An 11,042-nucleotide genomic window follows, 5' to 3' on the forward strand; every position below is an offset into this window, starting at 1 on the left:
AAGTGCTGTTTGTTTTTCCCCTGTTGTTTGATTAATATTAACGACACAGACAGGAGCGGGTATAAATTAGGTTGCTTTCACTTTAAGACCTACTGTAATGAGCGGATCCAACACTGACGCATGTCCCAAATTTGTTCACTCAAGGCATAACCACAAAGATGGACATTTAGGCATAATTATGTGTGTATTTGACCGTTCAAGGTCGATAAGCCTAGAAATATAACACATTTCGGTATGCATGCTCGAGCGCTGACAGGCGGCAAACGCATGCGGTCAGTGTGTCAGAGCCGAATTGAGTTTGTGTAGCTCATACAGCGCTTTTATCAACTCTGTTTTAGTGCTATCAGGCATATCATACTTTTTATTTGTCATTCATCCAAGTCGCGTAATCGCTTCACCCGCTCCTTGGCACGGATGCGAGACGACAGGTGAGAAAGATTCGCTTTCGCTTTCACAGACGCACAGACCACATAGCCTGCATGCACACTGCACGACGGTCTGTAGGATATCCTCGTGAAAATAATGAATTGAAGCTTTTAAGAATTAGGGATAATTCAATTAGATAATATTATTTATTTTTGTGAATACAATTATTTTTTGCGATTATTTTGCGGTGAAATGACAAATTATGCAGGATCACAAAAAAATGCGACATTTTGTTGATTTTGCGTTGTATTCAGCGATCGCGGAATCGCAAAAAAACTGGAGGGACTGATATATAGACACGTTTCTACCGCAGGAACTTTCCCCAGGGACTTCGGGGTGGTACTCGGTGTGTTTCAACTGCAGGGACCAGGATCTAAATGAAGTTCTGGATAAAAATGTACCACTCAGAAAGTCCCTGTTCACGAGGTAGTACTTTTTCAAAGTTCAGGAACTTTAGTGGGTGGGGCTTGGAGTTCACACAGCAGTTTGATTGGTTGACTCCACGCAGCATATTATTTCAATCACGATTTTTAAAAGTCTGTTGCGGTGTGAGCAGTTAGAGTTGTTTGCTATTCGAATCAACAATGGAGTTTAAAAAAAATACAATGACAATGGACGGACGACGAGGTTCAGGCTTTATTAAGCTCATATGCAAAGGACAAAATCCAGCGGGAAAGCTGGAAAGTTTTCCGTTTTTCTCCAGCTACATCTTTCTGTCTATGGAAGCTTGTTTCCACTGTGGAACAAAAAGAAAAAAGGTATTTGTGACTTTTTCTCACACAATTCTGACTTTTTTCTTGCAATTGCGAGTTTATATCTGATTTATAAGCGCGCATTTGCAAGGAAAAAAGGCAGAATTGCCCGTTTATATCTCAAAATTCTGACTTTTTTTCTCGCAATTCCAAACTTCTCACAATTCTGAGAAAAAAAGGTCAGAATAGTGTTATAAAGTTTGTGAGAAATAATGTCAGAGCTGAATATTAAATTGCGACATGCAACATGTTTCTTGTTTCTCACAATTGCAAGTTGATATCTCACAATTCTGACTTTATTTCCTGCAATGGGAAAAAAGGGGAAAAAATGTCAAAATTATGAGTCGCAAATACCTTTTTTTATTTTTTATTCCATGGCGGAAACAAACTTCCATAGTCTGTTAGACTTACAGAACAATAAAGCTATATTCGAATGTGACGGATTACAAATTGTTCAAAGCATTAAAATAATTTAATTTCACAAATACAACAGGTTATTACAGCAAGTTCAATACTCTTACAGTACTATACTCTAGTTTCTGCACTTCATCCTCTAGTCTAGAGCTGTGTAAGTCAGGCTGGTAAGAGCAACTTGCTTTAATGTCAAGCCAATGACAAATCATCTGTGTCCCACCAGGTTAGATCAGTGTACTGGAGCCTCTTGTGAGAGTGTACTGTATGTGTGCATACGCATTTGTGTGTGAGTGTGTGACAGCTGTGGTCTAACCCGAAGCCCTGGCACTGCAGGAGCTGTCTTGCACACAACAAATATGCTTGTTTACCATCCCGGCTGATAATTCCCTTTTTTTTTTTCTTTTTGTCCTACCAAGCTGAAACCGGGCCAGAACTTTGAGCAACAGATCTGCAGCATAATTGCATTTTTCTAAAGGCTGGCTTGTTTCAAGTGAGGTACGAAAGGCTTGTTTGGCTTCTGTCGTTTCATAGGACCTAATGAAGAAGAATCGAGAGGTTGTCACTTTGTTTTCTTCTCTGGTCGTTGTTAGTTCGAGCCCCTGTGGTGGGAACTGATGGTGTTGGCCAATTGGCAGTTTGCAGTCAAAATTGGGGAGTCAAACACAGCGGCACTTCTGTCAGTGTTATTAGTTGGAATAAATGTAACGCCATGCCAGTGTTTGAAAATAAATCACTACACATTTTATTTAATGACATAAAGATAAGAGATTGTCTCATTTCCTTCTCATTTAGTGTTTGATGTTTAACAAATTTAACATTTTAATTTTAGTTTAGCGTTTAGTCATTTGTTATGTGCTGCTTTTTTCATTTTTTATATATATATATTTCTATATAACTTTATTTTTATTTCAATTTTCCTAATTTTAGTGCTTCAACCTAAACTTATTTCAGGTAGTTGCCAAGGTAACATTTCTAATTTTTAAGATTTTTGTCTAAGAACTTTTGTTAAACTACAATTTAAAAAATATATATATATTTTTGTATTTGAAATGAGCTGAAATAAAATAAATAATTTCACTTTTATTAAAAAAATAATAGTTTTAGTTAAAGGGTTAGTTCACTCAAAAATGAAAATTCTGTCATTTATTACTCACCCTCATGTCGTAGGACCTTCGTTCATCTTTGTAACACAAATTAAGATATTTTTGATAAAGTCTGATGGCTCAGTGAGACTTCCATTGACAGCAAGATAATTAACACTTTCAGATACCCAGAAAGCTACTAAAGACATATTTAAAACAGTTCATGTGACTGCAGTGGTTCAACCTTAATGTTATGAAGTGACAAGAATACTTTTTGTGCGCCAAAAAAACCCCCAAAACACAACTTTATTCAACAATATCTAGTGATGGGCGATTTCAAAACACTGCTTCATGAAGCTTAACAAATCTTTTGTTTCAAATCAGTGGTTCGGAGCACATATCATACTGCCAAAGTCACGTGATTTCAGTAAACGAGGGTTCATTACGTCATAAGTGTTTCGAAACGTTTCGAAATTTAAATGGTTCACATGACTTTGGCAGTTTGATACACGCTCCGAACCACTGATTCGAAACAAAAGATTCGTAAAGCTTCATGTTTTGAAATAGCCCATCACTAGATATTGTTGAATAAAGTCATTATTTAGTTTTTTTGATGCACAAAAAGTATTCTCGTCGCTTCATAACATTAAGGTTGAACCACTGTAGTCACATGAACTGTTTTAAATATGTCTTTAGTAGCTTTCTGGGCATTGAAAGTGTTAATTATCTTGCTGGCAATGGAGGCCTGGCTGAGCCATCGGATTTTATCAAAAATATCTTAATTTGTGTTCCAAAGATGAACGAAGGTCTTATGGGTGTGGAACGACACGAGGGTGAGTAATTAATGACAGAATTTTCATTTTGGGGTGAACACATTTTTTCCATAAACTACATAATCTTTTTGTAAACAAAGAAACATGATATAAAATGAACAAATATTCACTAAACAAATCAAATACTAAGACATTCTTTTGTTAATTTATTTTTTTTATTATTGAATATATACATATATAATCTATACAGTTTTTTTTTTTTGTCATGGTGGTCACAATAATTTTTGTGCTCATGTAAATAATGTTTTTGCATGTCATATTGCTGTATTTGTGTCTGTTGAAATGAATAATGGATTCATACTGCAGACTACAGTCACGTAGTCTGATTTTTTTTTCATTATGGTTTGACTCAGTATTTGATAAAGATAGTTTCCTGGTTGTTCAGGTACACTGTATTGCCTTTGTTATAAGACAGTGATACAGCTTGTAGACTCTAGACATTGCAAATATTGAGGTATGGTGTGTGAGTGTCTGTGTGTGTGTTTGTTATCATCCAAGTCTGTTTATCTGGCCGTTGCTTCATTTCCTCTATCCTGTAGAGCTCACTGGCAGCTCAGATCATCTGTGGCTCAGTACCCTGACTGTAATTTCCTAAGGTGATGGAAACACACATGTGGATGGTGTCTGTTGGCAGATCGCTGGGGCCACAGAGGCATAACATGTTTACCAAGCATGCAGGACAAGTGGAGCTCCGACCGCCTTGAGTTCATACTGGCTCCCGCAAATCCGCTTACATCAGAAATGTGACATCTGGATGAGAGGACACCTTCTGTGCTGTCTGAATCATGTACCAGAGCGGGAGTGTTCAGTTCTGCTACAGGATCCCTCAATGCAGAGGTTAGATTCAACCCTTCTCGGACACAGCCTGTAATTGTCAGGAAAACCCATTCGGATGAGGAGGGTTGGAACTAAACTCCATTTGATCTCCAGTGCTGCACCTAGTTCACACAGTTAAAGATGCAGACACTTCAGGCTTTAGGCATGAGGAATTATGTCAGATTATGCAACAAATATGGACAACAGAACACGATGATATGCTCTAGGGCCAGGGTTATTATAGTTAAAACCAAAACCATGAAAAAAATAAAATAAATCACTACTTAAAATAAATCGAACGTTAATATTTGTTTATTTTATTATTATTTTATTGCAGCTAGTTGCCAAGGCAAGATTTCCAATTTTCATTTAGTTTAACTTGTACAAAAATGTGTACTAAAATAACTAAAACTTAAATAAAAATGAATAAAAACTATACAAACTAAAAATAAAAAACTAATAAAAATGCCAAAAACATACAACAAAATGACTATAAAATTAAAATGATACCAGAAAATAAATAAATAAAATATTCATAGAAACTAAAATAGTATCTAATGATACTAAACATGGTCTAGGGCTTCTGTTTTTGATAATACAATAATAATTATTAATATTAACGAATACATCCATTACTGTTCAAAAACTTGGGATCGGCAAGATTTTTTTAATGTTCGTTTAAATCTCTTGTGCTCACCAAAGCTGCATTTATTTACATCAAAAAAATACAGTGATATTGTGAGATATTATTACCATGTATTATTAAATATAACAGTTTTCTATTTTAATATAATTTCAAATATAATTTATCCCTGAATTTCATTCTATACTGATTTGCTGCTCAAGAAACATTTCTTATTATTATCAATGTTAAAAACAGTTGTGTGGTTCAATATTTTGTTTTAGAAATTTGTAAAATAATTTATGTACAGTAGCATTTTACTTTCACTTTTTATCAATTTAATCCGTCCTTGCTGAATAAAATAATTACTTTAAAAAAAAAAAAACTAACAGTAGTATACTGTAAATAACTAAATAAATAAACCATCTATTTCGCTTTCTTTAAAGGTGCAATGTGTACATTTTAAGAGGATCTTTTGAAATATAATATACATAACTATGTTTTCAGTGGTGTATAAAGATGTTACATAATGAACCGATGTTTTTATTACCTTAGAATGAGCCATTTTTAACTACATACACCGCAGGTGTTAAGTCACCATTTTACGCCGGCATGTTTCTACAGCAGCCCTAAATGGACAAACTGCTTTACAGAGCGCGTTTGCTTGACTAGGTACTCTCTTCTGTTTCAGACGACGACATATCTGTCCTGTTTTGGCCACCGTAACTTCTCTATATTGCAAGTCACAACCTCACTGCTAGATGCAATGAAAATTTACACACTGCACCTTTAAAGATATTATTCATAATGAGTCAAAACATTGAACTTCTGTTTTTTGAGCATTGTAATGTTTAAAGCACTTGTCTTAACAAATGTCAGTACACCGGGAAGATTTTAAAAGGAGCAGTTCATTCATAATTAAGCCTACATAAGATCGCTGTTGAAATATTTACCGGAAGTCAAAAGACAACGAGCACAGCGCTAAAAAGGGGCGGGGCTACATAAGGTCTATACAGTGGCTGCATCCGAAATCGCGTACCGTTTAGTAGATACTACATTTAAATTTAAATTTACTTCACGACGTTGAAAAAGTACGTTCTATATAGTACGAATGCGTGTAGTATGAATGAATTCGGATGTACTACATCCGCTATGTTTTTACTGTCACATGACCTACCAGCGTCAGTTACGTCCCTTCAACTCCATTCACAAATCCTCTCCCTGGTCTCATGGGATAGTAAAGTGTCCATCATATGCGCACTTCAGAATCTCGCCGGAAGTAGTAAGTCATCCGGGTACTTTTCGCATACTGTTTTTCGAATACTATGAATTCGGACATACTATCAGAGATTGTATATTATAGGGAGATGAGAGGGTCTGTATCTCTTACCATTGGAGAAAGCGTAACAGCTAACTTCATCACATGTGGCACCTCTCAGCCTATCGTGTAATGGCAGTGACATCAGTGCCCGCCGTTCAAAACTCCTTCCCTGCGTACTGCCAGAGACTGAGCATTAGCATTAGCCGTTACGCTTTTTTTGGTTAAAGGTTGCAGGCTTGCCTTCCAGTGGTTTTTACACAACATCTATTGTTCTATCTGTTAAACAGTAATGCGGCACATTTGCTGTTGGTAATGCCGTAAATGACTCCTACCTGTCGCAACATTCCCTAGTCTGCCTTCTCTTAAAAAAAATACATTTTTTCAAGCTAAAATCTACATAGTTCCCAACGAAAGTATTGTTTAGTGTAAAACATGCTGAAGATTGGCAAACAGGATGTCTATTTCCCCACAAAAGCTGTTTAATCAGCAAAGTGAAGCCTCTCATCCATTGACATCCACTCAAAAAACAGCCTCTGGTCTCCTTCCCTGCATACCGCCAGAGGCTGAGCGTTAGCATTAGCCATTATGCTTTTTTGGCTACATCTTCCTTGTTGAATGAACATTACTTTACATCAAAAAAGAAAAAAAGAAACCAAATACAATTCTATTTTGTAATTTTACATTAACAATGTATTGTAATAAATGTTCTATTTATCAAAACCAAGTCTATCTCATCAAGTTAGTGTTTTAAGCATTTCTACATTCATTCCAAAATAACTAAAGGCTGTAACAATTTAAAGAATACATTTTATTTGTGTATTGATGTTTTTCTTTTTAATAGTCAACTTTTGGATCATCAGTCATGCTCCATAAACACCGTCCGTCACAGACACGAAGATGTATTTTTAATTTCACCAAGCTGATTGCACTAAAAAAACCCTGCAGTCATCATGTTTTCAGTCCATTTCAAGTTTGATTCTGACGTGACATAAAGTGGTGATATCTGTTTAATTACTTTTCAATTAGTCTTCCCTTTGACGCCATCATTTGTTCAGTCAAACTAAGAGGCGGGATTTATCACACAAACCAATCATAACCAGTTACATCCAATCATAGCGCGATGGAGACATTGCCTCCTCTCACATGACTTCCCCCCATTCATTCTCAATTACCCCCCACAAAACCTACCTCACGCCGGGGGTCCAATGGTTTTTTGTGGTTTTCTATGAGAGCAAAGGGAGGCATGACTCCTGCTGTAACTTTACCTGCGGGTGTCGCTGTTGGGCAGGGTTCCTTTAGAAATACGAGAGACTTGCACTCTTTTTAAAGGTGCCCTAGAACTTCTTTTTAAAAGATGTAATATAAGTCTAAGGTGTCCCCTGAATGTGTCTGTGAAGTTTCAGCTCAAAATAACCCATAGATTTTTTTTAATTCATTTTTTTAACTGCCTATTTTGGGGCATCATTAACTATGCACCGATATATAGGTTGCGGCCCCTTTAATTCTCGTGCTCCCCCTCCCCTGGAGCTCCCGCTTGCCTTGAACAGCATAAACACAGTTTACACAGCTAATATAACCCTCAAAATGGATCTTTACAAGATGTTCGTCATGCATGCTGCTTGCATACATCGGATCATGTAAGTATAGTATTTATTTGGATGTATTACATTTGATTCTGAATGAGTTTGAGGCTATGCTGCGTGGCTAAAGCTAACATTACACACTGTTAGAGAGATTTATAAAGAATGAAGTTGTGTTTATGCATTATACAGACTGCAAGTGTTTAAAAATGAAAATAGCGACGGCTCTCGTCTCTGCGAATACAGTAATAAACGATGGTAACTTTAACCACATTTAACAGTACATTAGCAACATGCTAACAAAACATTTAGAAAGACAATTCATAAATATCACTAATAATATCATGTTATAATGGATCATATCAGTTATTATTGCTCCATCTGCCATTTATCGCTATTGTTCTTGCTTGCTTACCTAGTCTGACGATTCAGCTGTGCACATCCAGACGTTCTGCCCTTGTCTAATGCCTTGAACATGGGCTGGCATATGCAAATATTGGGGTCATACATATTAATATTACGTAACAGTCGGTGTTATGTTGAGTTTCGCCTGTTCTTCGGAGGTGTTTTAAACCAATGAGATTTATATAAGGAGGAAACAATGGAGTTTGAGACTCAATATTTAATTCTAGGGCACCTTTAATGTCATAATTTTTAATATTTGTGTTATTTCATATGTAATATGGATTATTTTCTCATCCTATTTTTTATTTTTTTTTGGCACTGTTCACGTGCGTCCTCAGAAGAAAAGCCCCTGGTTCAAACTTATCCCACTCTTTCATGTCTTTTTGCTTGATGAATTAAAAATATATTTTTTTAAAAAGAGCTTTGGACATAAAACTAAATATCATTTTAAGATATTATTAGGAGCTGGGCTAGAGTGACAACTAATAAGCCTATTTATATGCATTTTTGTAAGTTTGATTTACATTAGCCTACAAGCTAACAGCTATGCACCAAATTGCATATTTTTTGCTCAGTTTGGGCTTGAGGTGACAACCTGACATCAAATATGATACTCAATAAAACACATAGGCCTGCGCTAACTTTTTTTTTAAATAGATAATACATATATAGGTACCTTTGGCATACTATTCTCTACACGCTTTGATTTGGGACGCACTAATTATTATTTAGGACGAATAGTATGCGAATTAGGACACAGCACTGGAGCAGGATTCAGCACTCTCGTTTTGCTGAAAAATTCATTTGATTTGTAAAAACCTAAAGGAATATTTCACCCAAACTAACCCACCCACCTGTAAGAAGTTATGAAGTGACAGTCTTCCGTGCAATACCTGTACGTTCCTCAGAAGCGGCTCACTTGGTTTCTAAATACGGTTTGTGTCAGGCGCCTCGGTGAGACTGTATTTGTTTGAGTCAGTGCTCTATATATGGCCTTGCTGTTGTTGAGAAACAAGTTTTGTGTGATTCGCCTACTTGGAGAACAGGTATCCTCGTCTCACCCTGGATATACTCGTCCTCATCCATAATTGATCACACAATCACCTCTAGAAAATCGAGTTAAGCCATCTTCCTCTCCTGCGAGCGTGCCAAACACTGATACGTGGAGAGTTGCCAAAATCTTTTTTCCCCCTTCTTGTTTGAGGAAGAGTGTGATATTAATGCACAAAGACGATCAATGCTGCATTCAAAAGCGCAAGTTAATCAATGCACAGGAATGTGTTTTGCCGTACAGTTCTTATTACCTTTACTCGAATGTCTTTTCGAATCAGTGCCGTGTCAATAACATACGTAATGATCTCTCTGGCTCTTTCAAGGTACGAGCTTGACTATGACTCTCATTCCACGGGCGCAGACGTTCCAAAGCTTCCTTTCCGAGAGGACGGAGGAGGAGCAGAACCAGGATCAAGCAACAGCGGCCTCTAGTGGCTGCGATAGGAATTGCAGCACCTCGCCGCTCCGTTGACATGCACTGTCATGGCTTGACGAAAGCCACGACTCCCGGACATTCCAAAGCTTTAGGAAGCTCTTAGACACATGAACAGTATGAACTCTCTCTCTCAATATATATGTATGTATATGTATGACTTAATAATTATTATAATTATTTGTAGAACAGTGTGTATACTAAGAACTCTAGGAGCCTCTTTTTGTACGTTGAAGAAAAAAGAAAAAAAAATCAAATGCCAAAAAGTTGTACCATAAACTTTATTTTCCTTGTGTAGTTTAAGACAAATGGACTTTCTGCAGTTATTTTTCAGATATACTGTAAATATCTAAGCGCTGTAGCGCTTACATCCTAAGTTTCTTGCATTTTTGTCTGTCATTGTAATGGAACACCACGTACGTAGTTTCTGTCAAACAAGGTATCTGTTTTAGCACCCTGCACTTTTAAATTAGAGCTTGTTTTGCACTTTTGTCATTTGCTTTGGTGTTCATTATGCCATGATGTCTGTAGATGCGTGCAGTGTGGTGTTTCGGGGGAAACTGGAAAAAGAGCATACTTTTAAAGGGATAGTTCACCCAAAAATGGATATTCTGTCATTGTTTACTCACTTTCCAAACTCGTATGTTTTTGTTTCTTCTGTGGAACACACACACACAAAAACGAAATTTTAAAGACTGTGCTGTTTGCTCTTTTCCATGAAATTTGGAAAAGCTTCAAAAAGGACTCAAAAGCCTTGTTCAGACTATCAGTCCAAATTCAATCCTATTTAGCAAGTGTGAACGGGAAAAAAAATTTACAAATCCATTTTAAGCTACATTCAAATGTGGTGTGAAATCCTATTCAAGTCTAATTTCTGGAAATCGGTTTCAGTCTGACCGCTCTGATTGTAGCAACTCTTTACTTTCTAACGGCATGTAAAATGTAAACACATATCATATACACATACTATATATCAAAATTGTATAAACATATTCTATATCATATTGCAAGGCAACACTGCAAACCCCTTCATGTTGTTTTTGGCGTATAGAAATAGGGCTATTCTGAGCGCCATGAGACACAAATCAAATGTAAACAGTTTTAATTCACAGTGTGAACAGGCAATTTTTTTTAGATCAGATTCCAATCATGTCTAAACCATGAACAAATAATTGTTTTGAATTAGAGCTTTCCAATGAATCAGTTAGGCCACATTCGCACTAGACTTATATGGACACTGTGGCTGTCACATTATGTACTTAAAAAATATTTGGGAATTCATCATCAAATATGCAATCTACTCCA

At 36.5% G+C, this 11,042-nt stretch overlaps 1 protein-coding gene across 2 annotated transcripts in view; it reads left to right on the forward strand.

The window, feature by feature from the left end:
- Positions 1-11,042, forward strand: part of dok6 (docking protein 6) — a 101,942-nt gene that overhangs the window by 89,664 nt on the left and 1,236 nt on the right. The window contains exon 9 of one of the 2 annotated variants that reach the window (XM_048174784.1): positions 9,628-9,648. Coding sequence is in view for 1 of the 2 variants with exons in the window: in XM_048174783.1 (XP_048030740.1) it covers positions 9,628-9,776 (149 nt within the window). In the remaining variant the exon portion in view is untranslated. Of the gene's footprint in view, positions 1-9,627 lie in introns of both variants that reach the window. The other variant, XM_048174783.1, reaches the window with a different exon arrangement.

This window comes from Megalobrama amblycephala, linkage group LG22 (assembly GCF_018812025.1).
Source record: "Megalobrama amblycephala isolate DHTTF-2021 linkage group LG22, ASM1881202v1, whole genome shotgun sequence".
In the NCBI taxonomy this organism is placed as follows: domain Eukaryota; kingdom Metazoa; phylum Chordata; class Actinopteri; order Cypriniformes; family Xenocyprididae; genus Megalobrama; species Megalobrama amblycephala.